Source organism: Canis lupus, chromosome X (genome assembly GCF_011100685.1).
Source record: "Canis lupus familiaris isolate Mischka breed German Shepherd chromosome X, alternate assembly UU_Cfam_GSD_1.0, whole genome shotgun sequence".
In the NCBI taxonomy this organism is placed as follows: domain Eukaryota; kingdom Metazoa; phylum Chordata; class Mammalia; order Carnivora; family Canidae; genus Canis; species Canis lupus.
This window is the reverse complement of record NC_049260.1, coordinates 37,912,829-37,934,186: the sequence shown is the minus strand read 5'-3', so window position 1 is coordinate 37,934,186 and position 21,358 is coordinate 37,912,829. Positions and strand designations below refer to the sequence as shown.

The following is a 21,358-nucleotide window of genomic DNA, read 5'->3' as shown; positions in this document are numbered from 1 at the left end:
TGAATACACAATTACTTGTTTTATTGCAAATCATACAGCGCTTTCATTAAAAAAAATTCCACTTAATTCACCTCCTCTTTTTCTTATGTTTTAGATTCATTCTATGTTCAAACCCACTCTGAAGTGTCTAAAGTTACCTCAAAGTTGCTACTGACTGATCATTAGGTTTCCTCTAACCTTCTTTCCTATAACTTATTGAAAAAAAACACTGCAGGGGTGCCTAGCTGGCTCAGTAGGTGGAGCATGCAACTCCTGATCTTGGGGCTGTGAGTTCAAGCCCTGTGTCAGATGTAGAGAATACTTTAAAAATAAAAATCTTAAAAAAAAGAAAAGAGAAAAACCCCATTGTAGTTCAAGATAGGACAGAAAGATCCAAAGGAAAGATAGTAAGTCAATTCTAAATAGTCAAGATTACTTTGTCCAGCAGATTTTATCGATAAGATCCTTCATAGTCATCTTGTCCCATTCCTCGGCATGTGGGGCCTCCCATGGTGCATCTGCTGGAATCTGTGGAGGAAGAAGGGCCCACATTCAGGTGTAATGGTTACTGCCCACTATCTTGCCAAGAGGCCTTCAGGACAAACTCTGAAAAGCAGTCTCTGTGTCTGTGTTGGAATGTGTGATTGGCACAGAATTCTAATATAGATAGTGATGGGTTTGGGATGTATAGATCTCTGGATTCTATGCCTTAATGATGTTTCCATAATAATAATAATGATTATAATAATTATGATGATGGTCATGCAAAAGGGGGGGAATAAATGTGTATGTAAATTAATATGTGATGATGATGATCATTATTATTGAAAGCCAATGCCCATTTTAAGTCCCCAATTTAAGTGTGTGAGAGTGATCTTATGGAGCCTGGCACTAGGTACAAAAACTGTGGGGGAACAATCCTCTTTATTTTACTATCGAAAGGAGCATCACACATGGATAAGGCAACTATGAGTAGGATACCTGGCAAAAATACACCACACAAATTCTCAGTGGCATAAAGTTGAAAGCACATAGGCATTACAATCAGAGAGATGTGGGTTTGAATCCTGGTTCCCTTGCTGTGTGGTGTTGGGGAAATTACCCTATAATCCTCATTGCACTCATTTTCCTTGTAAGGGGAAATACTATCGACTTCGCAGAGGATCTGGGTGCGTTGGAAATGATATGTGTTAATGTCCAGAGCAATGTTCCCTGAACTGAAGGATGTTAAACAGTTGCTGTTGTTATTAGTAACAGGTCACATGTAAGCTGAACACACACTTTACCTCCTTCCCCATGTTATCCATTGTCCGCCACAGGTTGTTGTAATCCAAATATGCGATAGGATTCCATACCGGAGGAAAGGCTCCTCGGAATGGGTAAGTTTTCCCCTACAACATAGAAGCAAAGGATAATACCTTAAATGAGAATGGCATTCTAAAAAACAAAACCCAGCCAACATAAAGGCCATTTTCAAACTAACAGTATCCTCTCCTGTTGCAAAAGCATTGCCTTTGATAGAAAGTAAATATATTTTACTTATATAGGCCCCAAACTTCAGTTAGATTAGCAAAAAGTCCTCTGGTGTTGTGTTACCTGTATTTGATTAACAGTAAAAAATAGCTGTGAACTTACTCCTACTTACATAGAGAAAATAAATAAAGGTAGTTCATCCTAATATCTAATGCTGATGCCACAATATTCTCAACCCTCAAGTTCCTATCTAATCTCTTTGGAAGGGATGCTTCCCACTCAGATGAGAGCAGGATGATGACATGGAAGACTATCCTTGAACCACCCAGAAGACCGGAACAACAAAGCAGAACATCTCAGACTGTGTTTTAGGGTTCACACGGGCTAAATAAAGATCGGCTGGACGACCGACCATGCCTAACGTCATGACTCAACATATGAGAAAGAGAATAATGGGCATTTGACATTTTTTGGTTGCCCAGCATCCATGTTTCTTTCCCAATTATTATCCTGGTTTCTTTTTGGGGAACTGTCTCTCCTCCTTTGTGGATAGATGTATAGGGAAGAGGGTCTTGGGTATCATCTCCCATTATCGCAGGTGATGGGCTAGATCCTTTCTCTACCCCCTCTGACTTCTAATCCTCGAATGAGTCACCCAACAACAGAAGAAAGCTAACTCTGGGTTCTCCTTCCCCATGGCAGCATGCTGCACGATGCTTCCAGCTCTAAAGACCATGGCTGTGGTTCCTGCCCCTAACTTGCCAAAGCTCCCCTGATTACTGCCTATTCCTAAACTTGGCCCTCCAGCCTCCTGTTGATTCTCTGGGCTCTTTAATAACCGTTCACTATATCCGTCTTATTAGGGACACCTGCCTTTGGCTCAGATTGTGATCCCTGTGTCCTGGGGATCAAGTCCCACATCAGGCTCCCCACAGAGAGCTTGCTTCTCCCTCTGCTTAGGTCTCTGCCTCTCTGTGTCTTTCATGAATAAATAAATAAAATCTTTTTAAAAAATTAAAAAAAAATAAATCTCTCGTCAGCCAAGGTTGGCTTTCTATTGCTTGGTACCGAGACATCTAACATAAAGATAGCTAATTATTTGCCACCATTGACTTCATTTCCATTGTGGGACAAGTCTTGTGCTATGCAAACACCAGAGTGAGGAGGAAGTGAATCCTTGAGAAGAAAGACCAGGTCTAGGTATTTTCTAAGGTTTTATTCCTAATGTAGTTCCTCTAAAAATAAAACATTCATAAGATCAAAATATTGTCTATTTATTCAATTTTGCACAAGACTTATTTTCTATTAAATAAAAACATACTCAATATTCGCAGAAAGCCTACTGTGTGCACTGCACAGTATTAACTACTGTGTCAGATTAAAAAAAAAACGTGGGAAGAGAGCTAAAGCAAAACTCCTGACCATCAAGGTAGGGACATAAGACCTAAAAGTATTTGCATTCATGTGCACACACTTACACACGCATGCATGCACCCATGCACTCTTCAACTGAGTAACGCTATACGGCAGCCATTAAGTGACAACTAATTTTGCCTGCCACAGTAGCAAATTCAAATAACCTTGGCAGATTATGTGATCTGATTTCTTATTTGAAAAATGTGATGTTGTAATGCTGCAATAGGACTATCTGAGACTCCAAACCTTTATCATCACCACCACCACTATCACTACCATTATTACTAACATTTATTGAGATCTTTCTCCATGCCTGGCCCTGACTAAGCTCTCCATACGCATTCTCTCCCCGCAACCCTGTGGAGGCAAGCACTATTAATATTTCCATCCTATAAAGGAGGAAACTAAAGCCCAGGGATATTAGCTGGAAAACAGTAGAACGGAAATTTTCCTGTTTCCAAAGCCTTTGCTCATAAACATTAAGCTTTCTGTCCCTCCTATAGGGTTGATAGAATGTAGAGATAGGTTTGTTCTAGAGATATCTGAACCTTCCCAACTGGATAAAGCAGAGTGTGGAAATGTGAAATGTAGAAATCTTCCACACAAATCTTTTATGTTTAAAAGGAATAAAAATGGAGACAAAGAAGCTCTGGGGTATAAGCTGGAAGTTGAGAAAACAGGGTCAACCAAAGAAAATGAGGAAGCATGTCTGGAGAAAAATGGGCAGACATTTTACCCAGAAGGCTATGCTAGCTCTGGAGAGGAGGACAACTGGGGTTAACAGCTCATGGGCAGCCTTCAGAGCAGCTGGTTCTTGTTACAGTTCTTCCCTTAATTGAAATTGGGGGAAATCTACATTTTCCTCTGTAAAATGTGTTCATCCTCAAGGAACAGTCTCATACAAAATCGATCTTTGCTTTGAAAAAAAAAGTATTTTTTTATAAAACCAAACATGCTCAATCATCTGGGGGCATTAAGTATCATAAATATAATTCAACAAATGTGTCCCACATTTCTAATCAAGTTCTCCTCAGGATGATGCCAACCAGAGTCTTATTTCACACACGGCCTAAAGACCCCATGATCTGAGCCTTGATAAACAAAGAGGTGGCAGGAAAATTAAACAATTCAAAGAGAGAGGAGTCCAGCCTGGCAATCATTTGACAAACAGGAGCCATGGCAATTCTAAAAGATGATCATAAAGACCCATTAGGACATTAATTTTTATCCTATTGACAGGGGTATCAAGTTGATAAAGGGATTTCATTAATTAGTTTCACTCTTCATGTTCAGGTTCTCTGCTCTCATTCCATAGAAAACCTAAATCTGGGATCCCTGGTGGCATAGTTGGTTAAGCATCTGACTCTTGGTTTCAGCTCAGGTCATGATCTTAGGGTAGTGAGATTGAGCCCCATGCCGGGTTCCACACTTGGTGGAGAGTCTGCTTGAGATTCTCTCTCCCTCTCCCCCTCTGCCCCTCCCACTCGTGATCCTTCTCTCTCTAAAATGAATAAATAAATCTTAAAAAAAGAAGAAAACTTAAGTTTGCTAAAGAAATGGATATATGTGGAAATAGGCAGCACCTATATGTCACCTCTTCCTTTCTCAGAAACCCCTGGAGATTTATTTCCTCCGTGGCCTGCTTCTAAACTAGAGAACTCAAGACTACTTTTTATGTGCGTGAATCCCTAAATTAGTGTAGTAGCAGGGCCTGGAGCTGCCTCCTGATGGAGTGAGAACAGCCTGCAAACCCAGACCTTCTCAATCTCTTAAATATGATTGTATCATTTTCTCACAAAAGAGTCAGGACTTCCTCAATATTTCCAAATGGCTACTGCTCTTGAAAAATAAAAGGAACAAAATCTTGGGTAAAGGTCAAGTTCATTTTGTACCTATACTCTGAAGCCTTCCAAGCCTTCCAAAGTGGCCTTTAATCTCTAAAGCATAGTGTCTCTGACACAGTAGAAATGGTTGAGGTCGAGTAGAACACAATGTCCCTGGAACTGTGCCCAAAATACTTAAATCCCTTTGAGAAACCACATCCTCAATGTACTGAAGTTCGTAATAACAAGAGACTATTGCCAGGAGTTGAGAGTTTACAGCTCCCACATCGTTCTTTCTTGTTGGTCCAATAAAATATACCAAGTACTGAGTAAGCTAGTAACATTTACTGACCGGCATGTTGGAGAGCTTCATCTCTCTGTACTTTTCTGTTTTAGTTAAACAAAAGGAAGTGTGTGTTATTAAAGAGTATCATAGGCCATCGAGGAGAGCTGCCAAATATTTTTTTAATCATCTTGAAGATAAACAGATATGTTCTAGACTGGTTTAGGAACAAGTCTACCCAACTCATATGAATTCCTTGGCATCCTTGTCTCACTGTTTTGACAAGTCTCTAAGAGAAATCTTTTGGTGGTTTCTTTTCTACAGTACATATGATGCTTTAAATAAAGATATTATCAAAAAAGACACCCACTCAATAGGATGGTGGTACTATGTCGTATTCATAGTTTGAAAAACTCATTTTATTCCTCTTTCCAAATGCAGGTAGCCAAGCTCTCTTCAAACCTAAATCATTCCACTCTACCAAATACAAGCCATCCTAACTGATACGGAAACATCTATCTCATCATACCGCACGGCTTGCGCCAAGTCTCCAACTAGTGTCCAGCTTTATTTGCAAAATCCTCCTTTCCTCCATCCACTGACTCCCCAGGATCCGATCTTCAGCCTTTTCCTCTGCCCACCCACGTCCCTGGGGAACTCAGCCAACATCTGGGTTTGTTCTTCTATGTGCACAGCGTTATGGTTTGCATTTTTCATGCCTCTGCTTCCTCTGTATTGAAGAGAACTTCCAAACTGCTATGTACAACTTCTCACACAACTTTCAAGGGCTGGCAGCACATTCCTAGGTGTTTGCTCAGGACCTGGTACTTCATCTTATTATCAGTTCCTCTCTCAGGACCAGCATGGCTATCCATCAATGCAGCAGCACTGGAGCTGTACAGTCTCATCTCAGGAAAAAGACAACGAAAAAGCTCAGGTACTGGGGCACCTGGGTGGCTCAGTGGCTGAGCATCTGCCTTTGGATCAGGGCGTGATCCCAGGGTGCTGGTACCAAGTCCCACATCAGACTCCCTGCAGGGAGCCTGCTTCTCCCTCTGCCTATGTCTCTGCTTCTGTCTCTATGTCTCTCATGAATAAATAAATAAAATATTTTTAAAAAATTAGCTCAGGTACAAATGATGCCATGGTATCAAGAATGCAAGGTTTCAAATGAATATTCATGCCACCTTTCCAAAGGGATTCTAGTTCTATCCAGACATTATAAACAAAGCAATTAGGATAGCAACAATATGAGCTTTTCTGGAGGCTCTTGGGTAAGCAAAGATCATTGACAGAGCATTTTCCTCTTTCACAAATGCCATTAACTCAGGAGAAACAGGCAGTTTGAAAAAAAGATGGACGTGTTATACTGTGAGGATGAGTGGCTGTTTTTCCAGAACAGCTTTATTAACATGTTAGGAAGATTGGACCTGCAGTGACCCTGAGCTGAATCCTTCATTGGGAGCCTATTAGGATGTGCTTTCTAGGGGCAGCCTGGGTGGCTCAGCAGTTTAGCACTGCCTTCAGCCCAGGGCGTGATCCTGGGGGCCGGAGATCAAGTCCCACATCGGGCTCCCTGCATGGAGTTTGCTTCTCCCTCTGCCTCACTCTGTGTCTCTCATGAATAAATAAATAAAATTTTTAAAAAAGAGGATGTGCTTTCTAGGTCTAGAGGTTGTTGGCATGAGTAAATACAGCTCTGGGAGAAACATGGTCCCAAAGATCCTACCTAGCTGCCGAAGCTGGAAATGACTTCTGCTGCCTCTGACACACTAGAGCACTTTGTTTGTTGCTCATAGCACCTCACTATTTTCTATACTATTAAACTGACTTATGTAAGAACTTACCCAACTAGTTTCAATGCACCCGACAAGGGCTATACCTCACACATATTTATATCTCCTACACTGCCTTGTATATACCAATGTTCCAAGAAATACTCGTTAAATGGAGGAATACAAGGGGGAAATACAGAGGTACCTGGATGGCTCAGTTGGCTGAGCATCTGCCTTCAGCTATGTCATGATCCCAAGGTCCTGGGATGGAGCCCCTCATCGGGCTCCCCCCTCAGCAGGGAGTCTGCTTCTCCCTCTGCCCTGCTCCCTGCTTGTGCTCTCTCTTGCTCTCTCCCTCAAATGGATAAATAAAACCTTTTTTTTAAAGGGTGGGGGGATACAAGCCTTGCATGTAGAGCCCATCTCATATCACATCTAGCTCCTCCAGGTTCCAGAAAGGGTCCAGCCTCTTTCTATGCAAAATGACACCCTCTTTTCCCACCTCAGACAAGATCTTCTAATGAACACCAATTTAGCGCTGATTTTTAAAGATCAACTCCACATACATACCTTTTCTAAAACAGCCATCATCAATACTACCATCAAATTTACTCGAACTCCTTATGTGTCAGGTGTTGAAGGAAAGAGAAAAAGATGAAAATCTCAAAAACCATTTCCTGTGTGAGTATTTCTCACTTTATTCTTTACGGATGAACCCCCGAAAATGGGCTCCATGGTCATGGATCTAGGACATCTCAGCTTATAGTTAAAGTCTTTCTGTTTAATTTTCTTCTGCCAGTTCTCATAGGACTCCTAATATGCTAACAGACATCTTGGCACTCAACGATAGGGGCAGAACATGGAGCATTTCCAGAATACATCTGACCAGGAAACTCCCTCTTTGGCAAAACACTTTTGGAATTAGTGTTGCTTAGAAAATATTCCCTTAGGTATGCTTTCTTCCTATTCTGGCTGATGCTCGCAGGGTCCTGAGGGAACACAAAGAACAGGGACTAGAAAGAGGAGTCCTGATAACCAAAGGACTTATTTTCCAAAGGACCCTAATGGGAATACAGTCTCATGTGAACGTCTCCTGAACAAGAATGTATGTCATCCCACAACACTGAGTCAAACAGGAGAAATCAAATGAAATCACTTGTATGTCGAGCTAAAATTGCAAGTGCTCTGTGCTGAGTATCGAGGCTGGGACTCTGCCCCTGGAAACCAGGCAGTACAATGAGAAAGTACGTCAGAGCAAGTAGAGAGGGTCAAGGTCAAAGCAGAGCTTCTTGCCAGATTGGCTATGAACTGAGTGCATTCACCTTGCGTCACCCAGTGATTGGGCAGATGCAGCCCTGCCACTCTACTGCATGGACTTGCTTCAGCAGTGGCTCCTGTGATCACGACGGTGGAGATGTGGGAGGGAGAGGGGACCAGGAGCGATTAAATCCTCCGCACAATCTTTCCTACATTTGAACATCAGAGGAGTTTTTAAAAATCTACAAGTTGGGAAAAGTCAGGGACACTCAGGACTTTTTTGGCCCAAATAATTATGTAAATGAGCGACTGTGCCCATATCTGTGCCTCAGAGTCCACTTTTATGACTCCCCCTGGGCACCAAATGTGGGCCGGTGGTGATTTCTGCCCATCGTGTCGGAAGCCTGAGATTTTTTACAGAGAGATTTATCTGCTGGATCTGGCTGTGGAAACTAGGCCATTGGGTACTTTGGCAAACACACAAAATTAAATCTCAGACTGAGGTTTCCAGCGTATCATTTGAGTCTGACAAATGACACAAGCACTGTCAGAATCAAAGGAAATAGACTAGGAGTCCAGGAATCGATCCCTCTGCTTGGAGAGCCTGCCATGAGTAAAGTCCTTTATATGAAAAGGACTCAGTTCAACAGTTTTCGGGATCAAAGTGATCATTACACTTAACTATAATTAACACTCACATTTTCTGTGACTCCACCCAGAATTTTCTTCTTCTGGTAGCATAAAATCCAAACACAAAGCAAACAGCAAAATGAAGTGTTATGCAAACAATACTAGACTGCTCAAATAGAAGGTATCCACATTGTGATCATTATCTGTCCCTTCAGATTCAAGTTCTATGTGTGCTGAATTTAGTTATCAATTCCACTTCCATATCTGTCTGTCTCTCTCACTCACTTCTGTAGGACCTTGAACCAAATATGTGCATTCTTATGGCATTCTTCTACCTCTAAAGTAGGGGAAACTGCCACTTACTAAAACTCTGCAGTCCACCCCGTCTTCAAAAGGTATTCATTCAATGAACTTGACATAGAAGTGAAAAAGCTTATTAGAGTCCAGGCCTGAAATACAGGGCTACATATGGCAGCATCAATCCCATTAAATGGCAGGACAAGGCAAGGACACCAAAGACTTTCTGGCTGGGTCAATGTGTGCTCCTGGGACACCGGAACTTCCCTTCTTCAGGAAGTGCCCAGAATGGACCAGGTATGGGATTTATAAAGACGTTTAGGGCAGCCTGGGTGGCTCAGCGGTTTAGCGCCACCTTTGGCCCAGGGCGTGATCCTGGAGACCCAGGATTGAGTCCCACGTCAGGCTCCCTACATGGAGCCTGCTTCTCCCTCTGCCTGTGTCTCTCTGCCTCTCTCTCTCTCTCTCTCTCTCTCTCTGTTTCTCTCATGAATAAATAAATAAAATCTTAAAAAAAAGACATTCAAGGGTGTTTCAGGTTTCAACTGTTAGGCTATTCTACAAAAGTTTGAAACTTCAAGACCAATGATTAAGTCTTTGGGCTGGGATAGTGGGTGTGTACTGTGGGGGCAAGGTAGGGGCTGCAGAGGGGGCAAATAGGGAGAAAGTCGGAATAGGGAGGGAGTAGAAAATAGGGGGAGGAAAAAGGAGATTGTGATCTCAAACTGGCAACTACATTCTAATCTGAAAACTCAGAACCTCCAGCAGTTGGGTTATCATGGAGCCTAGAGCAATTTCTCTTAAGGAAGCTGCTTATGTGATGTTTCATTCCACCAATAAGGTTCTTTTTGCCATTAACCACAATGCCCAGGCCCCACTTGAGGAGGTGACTGCAAAGCTCCACAGCCTTAAGAAAAATCCTTTGTGTCTGACCGAATGCCCTTTCTGTGCTGCCACTGAAAGCCAGTTCACTGAGTCACAGAGGGTGACTCTAGACTACTTCTCAAGGAATAGTTAGAAAAGGACTGCTGTGATGAACTATTAAAAATGAATAGCAAGGGGTCCCTGGGTGGCTAAGTCAGGTAAGCCTCTGCCTTCGGCTCGGATCATGATCCCATGATCCTGGGATCCAGCCCCACATTGGGCTCCCAGCTCAGTGGAGAGTCTGCTTCTCCCTCTCCCCACCTTCTGTTCGTGCTCTCTCAAATAAATAAATAAATAAATAAATAAATAAATAAATAAATAAATATTTTTTATAAATAAAAAATAAAAATGAATAGCAAGAAGATGAAAAGAGTGAACGGATGATGGGTGCACAATCGTGTGAATATATCTAATGTCACTGAATTATACACCTTGCTTATGCACACGTGTGCTCTCGCGCTCTCTCTCAAATAAATACATTAAAAAATCTTAAAAATAAAAAAAGAGAGCTAGGTCAACATTAGCCACTTTCTCTCAAAGCCTTCTTTTTTTCCTATAAATTTTCAGGGAGAAATGTCTGATTTAGTTTGTAGAGCATAAAGCTTCTACTTGGTTGAAGTGACAGCCCAATATATAGAAAAGTCAGGTTAGTTGCTATGTTTTTTTTTCCTTCTGTTTTTTTTTTCCTTTTTAAAAAAAATTGTAGGGGTACCTCAGTGGCTCAGTTGGTCAATCATCCAACTTTTTTCAGCTCAGGTCATGATCTTGGGTCATGGGATCTCAGACTCCACACTGACCATGGAGCCTGCTTAAGATTCTCTCTCTCTCTTTCTCTCTGCCCCTCCCCACCCCACATGTACAGGCTCTCTCTCTCACTCACTCTCTCTCTCTCTCAAAAAAAAAAACTTGTGTTAAAATGCACATAATATAAAAATTTATCTTAACCATTAGGTGTGCAATGCAGGGCTTTATCCTGTGACTCTGGGATCATGACATGAGAAGGGCAGATGCTTAACCAACTGAGCCACACAGGTGATCCTAACCTAGCTTTCTAAACAGTATAAGGCTTCAAGAGTAATTTCTGTCTACACTCTCCTGTAAACACAAGAAATAAATGAAAAAAAAAGAAAGAAATGAAGTCTTTTTAAAATGGATGGTGGAAAAGAATAGAAGTTACTAAAAACTATTTTTTACAAGTGACATCCATATATCTTTGTACTAAATGATAGATCAAAGTGAAAATATATGAACATGGTTAGTCTTTGCTTTTAAGAACCCATATATAACTGTAATTTAGAGAAGAAAGCAAATAATCCCTCTTATATTACTTCATTTCTATGATCAAACAGAATTTCTTATCATGAGTACCTTCCCATCACCATGTGCTTGTTCTTACCTAAATGGTTTTTTTTCATCTCTACCCTGACTTTTATAAATTATTTTAAATCCTCTCTTTCTCTTTTCTTTAAAAGACTTGTTTGTTTATTTTTAGAGGGGAGGGAAAGGGCAGAGGGAGATGGAAAGAGAGGATCTTCAAGTAGATTCCTCACTGAGCATGGAGCCCAATGCAGGGCTCCTGCCACAACTCATGAGATCATGACCTGAGCCAAAATCAAGAGTCAGACACTCAACCGACTGAGCCACCCAAGCACCCTACCCTTTTTTTCTTTTTATTATTTTTTCTTTTTAAATCAAGCAGGATATGACATAAAATAAAATACTCTTATCTCAATCATACTTTGACTAATGAGTTCACATAAATCACTTAGCAAAAAGAATACATAACCAACAATTCCAAACCATGCCCTAGACTTCTGGACTTCGTATTTTAACAGTAATAGAACTCATCTGTAGTCCTCAGCCTGCTGTGCCTGACTGGGATGGCCTGGGGGTTGCTCAGGAGTCAGTTGCTCACTGAAGGCCAGAGGGACTCCAGATTTATGGCTCAGGATGCAAGAGAAGAAGCCACCCTGGTGAATGGCATCACATATGGCTCCCCGGCACATCCCCAGGATGTGCCTGTGTCCACAGGAGGCCAGGTCCACAGGAGCCCCTCCCACCTGAGTTGCATGTTAGGACTTCAGAACCTTCTAGGGTAAGGTGATTTTTGTCATACCTCACAGTAGTTTATTAAAAGGATTTACAAGTTGACTTTATGCCTGGGATAAGGAATGATGTGATGTGATCCGTAGAACCCTGGGCTCAAGACCTAGAAAGCCTTACTCTGGCACACCTAAGATTTCTGAGCCTCAGTTTTCTCATCTGTAAGATGGGAGGAAATGCTTATTACCTCATAGGATCACTCGGCAACTCAAACGAGGTGACACAAGTATAGGCACATTACAGATGGAAGGCAATACCTATGCACGGGGTGAGGAGGGATGGATTTACGTGATTAAAAGAAAGGAGACCAAAACACAACAAGTAACATCCCCACAAGAAGCCTAATGCCTTTGGTTTCTTGCTGTTCCTACAGAGCAGAGTTGAAAGTGAAAGCATAACTTTCTTTGAACACAAAAGATACACTTTCTGTGAGTTGGTATGGAAAGGTGTTGAAAGCAGCTTAAAAATACATGTCCCTAATCCAAAAGAAACACTCTGTTATAAATCAAGGGGTCAAAGACGCAGCTATTTCTGGCGAGCATAAAGACAAACTATGAAAAAATAAATCCTCTGCTTTCAGCATGGCCTACTGGCTAAAACAAAGTTCACCTCTTAGCAACGACAGAAAAATTTTTACTTAGTATTCCAGAGCACACACATTCTGCAAAGCCTCTGATTTCAGTTGTTGGCATAGAAACCTGAAGTAAATGGCTGTGGGAAGAACAGAAACAATACTAGGAAAACTTGCTTGGTGAGCTGTTACTATCAGGAAAGCCTGTGTTGTTTCAAATAAATCTTCATCACACTATTCTCTAAAAAGAAATGTGTGGTATATATTTATAGTCTCGATTTTCATTTAGGGTGTGAAAGCTAGGAGAAAGTGGGAATGCAGAAATGTGCTGATTTCTCCCTCAAAGCAGTGCCTGCAAAATGCCTTGCTCCATCTCTGGAGGCAGTGTTCGCCCTCTCTACACCCTACCTGCATTATTAAGATCTGGAAGATCCCATTAAAAGAAAAATAAAGAAATCAAGCGTTTCTTCCTTCCTCTCCAAGACTTAGCACTGCAAAACTTAACAAAAAGTCTCCGCAACTCAATGAAACTTACTCATAAAATAATCATAATGGTGCATCTAATTTACTAATGCAAGTTATGGATCAATCCAAGAAGCATTCAAATCCACCTGCTTCCCTTATATCATTCAAAGGAAAAGAAGAAATAAAGAGAATTTTTAAGAATCTTTTTCAAAGACTTTATTTATTTACTTGAGAGGGAGAGCGTGCGAAAGAGTACCCCCGGAGGGAGCGGGGAGCAGAGCGAAAGGGAGAAGCAGACTCCCCACTGATCAGGGAGCCTGACCAGGGGCTCAGTCCTGGAACTCTGGGATCATGACCTGAGCCAAAGGCAGACGTTTAACCAACTGAGCCACCCAGGTGCCCTAAAGAGAATGTTTTAAACACACCTAGCTGATGCCACTTCAAATCCACCTTTTAAGTTAAAGACAACATGGTTGATTTAATTTCACAAATCAGAGTCTCCTAAATAGACCCATATCAAATTTACTACTTTAAAAAACCTGTTCAAAAACCTTTTGTATAAGAATCAGGATCTACTAGGACACCTGACCAGCTCAGTCAGTAAAGCATGTGACTCTCGATCCTGGGGTTGTGGGTTCAAGCCCCACATCGGGTGTAGAGACTACTAAAGCCAACCAAGCAGAAACAAACAAACTTAAAAAAGAAAAAAGAATCAGGATCTACCAAACTAGAATTAGAATACGTATTCTATTCATAAGATCCAAGGATACAGGCAGAAATGTTAGCTAATGGTAAGCTCCATGCAAGCAGAAACTTTGATTGTCTGTCCACCACTGTATTTCCAGCCTGGAACAATGTCTTGTACAGAAGAGACTATCCAGTAACTATTTATTGAACCAATGAATGAATTTGGCAATAACGATGTGAACCTTCTATGCATGAAGTAAATAGACTCCCTGGGAAATGCTACAGGGTGCAAAATACCACTGAACGTTTACCCCCATTGCTCAGCTCAGAGGTTCAGGCTTGAAACTCCACATTGTCAAGTCAGAATTTGCACTGTAAATGCAATCTACCAAAGGTCAAGAATAATTCTTTGGTGAATACTAAAAATCATCCTGGAATAAACTGAAACTGGAGGACTGTCAGTCTGCTGACAGAAGAAATAATTGAGGCATTCTTTAAGGCTGCATACTGGGAAAATTTAAAAGCTGAAGCAATCTGAGCCACAAAGAATATGGCTCTGTTTTAACTACACAATGGCAATCTTCTGGTGATTCACCCACCACCACTTTGGTATTACTTACTGAAAAGAATGCACTATGGTAGATTATAGAAGCTGAGGTTGTCATGAGAGCTGATACAGAGAGTTCCACAAAGATAATTTGGAATATTAACCCGATACACTACGGTGATGGGGAAAAGTCCATGTGTCTCCCCAAAAGTGGATGGAACAGTGAGAGCTGAGATATTTTTAAAGAAGTAGAATTATGTTTTGTTACATGGTTTATTAATAATCTTACATGGAATATAAAATTTCCCTAATCTGGCCTCCTCACTTTATAGCTCCCTAGTTATTATAAAAACATCTACTACACTGATTATTTCTCATTGCAGAAATGATATGATTTATTAGAAACACTAGCAGAATGGCACTCTTTCAGATAAAATAAGTTAACCTCTAACTGACCCACTATTTGTTTTATCTTCACATTGCTGTCTACCTTGGGGGGGAAATATGTGTTCTTTGGCAGGTTAAAGTATGTGAGAGGATAGTTTAATAGTATTTCTAAAGACCATCTTTTCTTTAAATGAGATTATGTCTTAAATAAAAAGAGTGATCTTTAGTTTACCTTGTCAGTCTTAAAATTCATTAACAGTATAAGCTCACAGGGTAGGTAGACCATTACTTGTCAATTGGCTTTACTTCTCTGAACCTCAACTTTCTCCTCTGTAAAATGCGGGTAACTGTGCCTGCCTAAAAAGGTGGATGTCATGAGTTCAAGAACAAAAAAGCACTTCCTTGTTTACTGTGAGCCTCCAGGGAAAATAAAAATCTCTCAGCACCTGAATGTTAGAGAGTAAGAGATTATAAGCATGAGTCTGCTCGGATTCCAGAACAATCATCAGACTCGCTTGCTTTCCAGTTGGACTGGACAGTGAATTTGCATGACCGTTTAACGAGTAGTTGAGTGTGAATACATTAAATATGCTAATTCACATAAAAGTGCTCAGTAAATGTTAGTTGCTATCATTCTCACTGTTGTTATTATTGACTAGTCCAGGGAAACACCATATCGTGCAGAAAAGATATAGTGGGGAAGCAAAGGGATTTTTCTCTTTTTTATTGTGAAGCCTATGGAAGCCAGTGTTCATCAACACTTTGTATAATTTTTTATACTTTTATACTTTCTTCATTCCTCCCTTGACCTCTGAACCTAATTTGGCCAGACACTTCCCCTAAGCATCCCGAATCATCCCAAACCAGCTATCAGAATTTCCCACAATCCCCTGATTGTGTGTCAGTGTGCATACATCACAAGTACCCTTAACTTGAAGCCCAAAAGTCCCTGGAGGCTCCAGACCCACGTGATTGCCTGGGGTAGAGCTCTTGAGAAATGATGCAGTTACTGGTGTGGCAATCTTGGCATTAGAATGAGTAAATGAGGGGCACCTGAGTGGCTCAGTTAAGTGCCCAACTCTTGGTTTTGGCTCAGGTGGTGATCTCAAGGTCATGGGATCAAGCCCTGTGTCAGGCTTCCCATTCAGTGCGGAGTCTGCTTAAGACTCTCTCTCCCTATGCCCCTTCCTCCCATGTGCTCGCTCTAATTAATACATAAATCTTCAAAAAAATTAGTCAATTATGCCTGCCCTCGTGATGCTAGTTCCAGGAAGTGGGCCTCAGGGGCAGATCACAAAACTTGACCTCCCAAGGCACATTTCCAGACCCCAGCTGCTCCACGTTTGGCTTCAGTAAGACAGAAAAACACTGGCAACAGCTGCCATTTCTTGCATGGATAACAGCAGAGTTTAAACAATCTCGTTTCAACAGCATGAAACTACACAACCCAGCTAGACCTCCCAAGAGTCCAGGCCCAATACAGAGGAAATTATCAAAGTGTGCAAAGAAATGTCTGGTAAGGACAGTCTGGGTGGCTCAGTGGTTTAGCACCGCCTTCAGCCCAAGGTGTGATCCTGGAGATCTGGGATCGAGTCCTGCGTCGGGCTCCCTGCATGGAGCCTGCTTCTGCCTGTCTGTGCCTCTCTCTCTTTTTCATTAATAAATAAATAAAATCTTAAAAAAAATGTCAGGTAAGAATGAGAATGAATATGTGTTCAGTCTTAAGACGTGGTCTCAGACTACTGTGTTCCTTAGGGCCTTAGAATTGCCTCATAGGTGCTTCAGGGGCTGCCTGGGGCTCTGTGTCTGTGGGTGTCTGCAACAGGTGACTCCTGCCTCCCACCATTCCCCATCAAGGATGAAGCAGAAAAACAGCTGAGAGCCTCCTACCCCCACTCCAGTTGGACTGGGGGTGAGAGTGCAGCCTCTAAGGGCAACAGTGGATGATGTAGAGGAGAACCAAGCTGAGGCCTGACCCGGGGCAGCGATTCCCAGAGTCCACAAGGATGCTTTTTTAAAGGAAAAGAAAAAGAAAAGGTGGAATAATTGCTGTAAAGTTGAGAGCCTATTGGTACAGTTGTTTTGAGGAAAAAACAATTAAAAACAAAACCAGGGACGCCTGGGTGGCTCAGCAGTTGAGTGTCTGTCTTTGACTCAGGGCATGATCCCGGGCTCTGGGATTGAGTCCCACATCTGGCTCCTGCGGAGACCCTGTGTCTCTGCCTCTTTCTCTCTCTGCCTCTCATGAATAAATAAATAAAATCTTAAAAAAATGTTTTCTCAAATACGATGCTCTCCCACGGGTTGAGTAAAATGTCAGACTTACCTTGACATACTGTACAAGACGCTCATTTACGTTCACTTTGTAAGTCTCTAGACCCAGCTCCTTAGATAGTCGTAAGATTCTGTTCTGAGTTGGTCCTACATAAGCCCCACCAACATCTACGTAATCGACATGTTCATTCTGTAGAAAGAGAAAAAGTGACCAGGAGACTTTAGTTAAAACTCAGGAAAAAAAAAAAAAAAGGTTTCTAGGTCTTAAAGACAAAAACATTTATTCTTTACAACTAACGAATGTCTCACTTTCTCCTAAGAAAGCAGCAAGTCTTTCTCCTCCACCCAAGGATTTGGGACACAACCCTGTATGACACTCATCACTAAACAATCCCATTTGTACAGCTACTAGTGAGGCAATTCAACAATAACATGTATTACACATAAAGAATGCTATCGTACATTGTGCCAATCTAGATCTTTTTCAAAGAATTAAAGTTTTTATCTATGCTTTTCTCTGCGGTTGTTGGTATAGGCCTAATTCTCCGATTTCCAACAGATGAAGTTTTAAATCAGCCCACAATGATGGACTCTTGATCTTATTTTAAAATACCAGCTGGAGCGGGAGGGGGCGGGAGCCCTTGGATTGCTCAGTTGGTTAAGCATTTGCCTTCGCCTAGGTCATGATCCCGGGGTCCTGGGATGGAGCCCCGCATTAGGCTCCCTGCTCAGTGGGAAGTCAGCTTCTCTCTTGCCCTTCCCCACTCCATTCGTGTTCGTTCTCAAATAAATAAAATCGGGCAGCCTGGGTGGGTCAGCGGTTTAGCGCCGCCTTCAGTCCAGGGTGTGATCCTTGAGACCTGGGATGGAGTCCCACGTCGGGCTCCCTGCATGGAGCCTGATTCTCCCTCTGCCTGTGTCTCTGCCTCTCTCTCTCTCTCTGTGTCTCTCTCATGAATAAATAAATAAAATCTTTAAAAATAATAATAATAAAAAGAAAAAAAAACAGAATGAGGCTCCTGGGTGGCTCGGTTGGTTAAGTGTCTGCCTTTGGCTCAGGTTATGATCCTGGGGTCCTGGGATCGAGTCCCATGTTGGGCTACCTGCTCAGCAGGGAGTCTGCTTCTTCCTCTACCTCCGCCCCTCTCCCTGCTTATGCTCTCTCCTGCTCATGATCACATACTCTCTTCTCTCTGTCGAATAAATAAATCTTAAAAAAAATACTAGCTGGGAAAAATATATCACAGAAAAAGGTACACAAAGTATAAAAAGATTCATATACCTAACAAATTATTTTACAAATAGCACCATCCTTCCTTCATAAACTGAAATTTACTTTCTCCTCTTGTGTGCAGTTCTCTATTTTCCCCAGCTTTTTTTTTTTCAATTTTTATTTATTTATGATAGTCACAGAGAGAGAGAGAGGCAGAGACACAGGCAGAGGGAGAAGCAGGCTCCACGCACCGGGAGCCCGACGTGGGATTCGATCCCGGGTCTCCAGGATCGCGCCCTGGGCCAAAGGCAGGCGCCAAACCGCTGCGCCACCCAGGGATCCCTTCCCCAGCTTTTTTATTAACACATTTCCTGGTAATTTAAGCAATAGACTGACATACTGGTGACTTCCACCCCCTCCCTGTGTTTGTAATAACTTCTGGGTCTGTTTCTATTTTGTTGTTTATACCCGTTCTTATCCATGTTGCCTTTGTTTCTTGTTTGCCTGATGATTTTCTGTGGCATGCCACTCATTGAATTTGAAAAAATACGGAAAGAATCTGAATCCTAGGAGGATGATCATCTTTCTCAGAGAGGATTTGTCTGTTTCTGCCTAGCACCTGGGGACCCTTATGATACCAGGTAACTTTATTGCATTTCCTGTGCCTGAGACGATTTGAAGCTGGGCTGCAATGCACACCTGCTCTATTCTTCTTAAAGTTCACCCTTAGTCCAAGGACACAGGCCAACCCAAAGTATGAGGACTTTACCAATACCTCCCTCCATATTCCATATGCACCCACTTTGGTGGGTTCTGGACTTGACCTTCAGTTGCTCTAGCTTTGTATGACTTCTGAAAGTACTACTCAGCCTCTCACTTGCTTCTTCGGTGGTCAGTAAACTCCCACTCCCCACCTCCAGGGGAAAAGTAGGTCAATCCTTTCCAGATGATGGCCCAGTGATTCTTTACCACATTCTTAGTTCTCTGATGCTTCAGAGATCTGTGGGTGTGTGTACAGTGCAATTTGTCCAATCTCTGTGTATTCAGAATTGGGACAACTCACCTCAAGTGTTATTTCCAGAAAACTGATTGTCAAATATTATTCAGCCTTGCCTTCCTGGTGAAACCCAACCTGATATTATCTTTCCATTGCAGGATAAGCTTTGCTAACATTTTATTTAGGATTTTTGTAGCCAAATGCATGAGTGAAATTGAGATTCTCCTCTCTTCTACCTCATCCTCATCTGTCTTTTGCATTACAGTATTGCCAATCTCATAAATCAATGATCATATTTTCTTCTATCCTTTGGAAGGGTCTGTATATAAATAGAATGATTTATTCTTTGAACATTAGGTAGAACATACCTCTAGAGCTATCCAGGCATGCCGTTTTCATTTTGGGAAAATCTTTTTTTTGTACGATTTTATTTATTTAATAGAGAGAGAGAGAGAGAGAGAGAGAGAGAGAGAGGGAGAAGGCAGAGGGAGAAGCAGGCTCCATGCAGAGAGCCCGATGTGGAACTCATCCAGGGTCTCCAGGATCACGCCCTGGGCTGAAGGCGGCGCTAAACCGCTAAGCCACCGGGACTGCCCAATTTTGGGAAAATCTTAAACTATGAGATTCAATTTACTTCGAGGCTAAAGCAGGACCCATATTTTCTGTTTCTTTTTAAATCAGTGTTAATTTTGATAAGCATATTTTTCCTTATACATTTCACGTATGTTTCAAAACTGTTGGTTTAAAGTTCATGACATCAATTTTTCATTTACTCTTTACTGAATCAGTAGTTATATTTATGTTTTCATCCCTTTTACTGTTTATTTGAGATGTCCCTTTTTTCTTTTTCTTGAAAAATCTTACCAGACACTTCTCTATTCTTAGTCTCTTCAAAGAATCAACCTTTGTTTCATTGATCCTCTTTACTGAATGTTTATTTTCTGTATCACTGATTTATGCAATTTCACTGTCTCTTTTAGATTTATTATATTCTTAATTTTCTAACTCCTTTTATGCTTAATTCATTCATACTGAGCCTTTTTTCTTTCTCAATGGAAGAATTCAGACTATAAACCTTCCTCTAAATACTGCTTTAGCTATATACACAACTTTAGTTTAATATTTCCTTTGTACAGTTTTAAGTATTTTCACACTTCCATTACAATTTCTCTTTAGATTCATGTTTCTATAAACTTTGTTGGGTTTTAACGTCTACAGCTGGGATTTTTTTTATCTTTTTGTCATAACTGCAGTGTACTCAAAGAATGTGGATTTTATGACAATTCTTGAGGCTCATGTTATGCACTCATACATGATCAATTTTCAAAGACTTTTCATATTTGCCCGAAAAAAACCAATTTCAAGTGATATGCATAGTTCATATATGTCCATTAGAATAAGCTTAAAAAAAATGAGCTTTTTCGTTTGCTTAATCTATCATTAACTTAGAAAATTATGTAAAAAAAAAATCCCCTACTTCATTGGGCATTTATCTTTGATTCCTGTTAATTTTTGCTTTATATTTTGGGGCACTTTATTCACTGTATACAAGTTCAGAATTGTTTGATTTTCTGGGTCTTTTATCATTATGTACAGACACTTACTTCAAACTTTTGCTCAAAGTTTACTTTGTCTGATATTAATATAGTTAATACTGTCTATCTCTTTTTCTTAAGATTTTATTTATTTATTCATGAGAGACACACAGAGAGAGGCAGAGACATAGGCAGAGGGAGATGCAGGGTCCTCACAGGGAGCCTAATGTGGGACTCCATCCCAAGACCCTGGATCACAAGTCAAAGGCAGACACTCAACCACTGAGCTATCCAGGAGTCCCTTTGTCTATCTCTTTCTCTGTCTTTCAGTTAGAGTTTAAATCTGACAATTGTTTTCCTTTAATTGATGAATTTAGCATTTATATTTATTATTATTCCTTTTTAAATGTCTTAACTTACTTATTTTATTATGTTTTTTCAAATAGTTTTTGCCCTGATTTCTTTCTGTCTTTTGGATTGAAGGCTCTCTTTTTTTCTCTTAGTTTTTTCTTGTACTTGTTTGGAAGTTATACAGACAGGCCTATTTTAGACATTTTCCTAACAATATTAACATGCATACTTAATATAGTCTAAAGTTTATCAGTAGATTATCTTCCTACTGAAAAATACAAAAATCTTTATACTTCAATTGTTATCATCCTTTTTCCAATCTGTAAGCTATAAAAGTACTTTGGTTTGGGTTTGTCTCCAAACAAATTTGA

The 21,358-nt window shown here is 41.0% G+C and overlaps 1 protein-coding gene across 1 annotated transcript in view; it reads right to left on the bottom strand.

Moving 5' to 3' along the window:
• MAOA (monoamine oxidase A) overlaps positions 1 to 21,358 on the bottom strand; it is a 66,151-nt gene that overhangs the window by 17,968 nt on the left and 26,825 nt on the right. Inside the window, 3 exon segments of the mRNA NM_001002969.1 lie at positions 416 to 507; positions 1,266 to 1,370; positions 16,944 to 17,081. Coding sequence (NP_001002969.1) covers positions 416 to 507; positions 1,266 to 1,370; positions 16,944 to 17,081 — 335 coding nt within the window.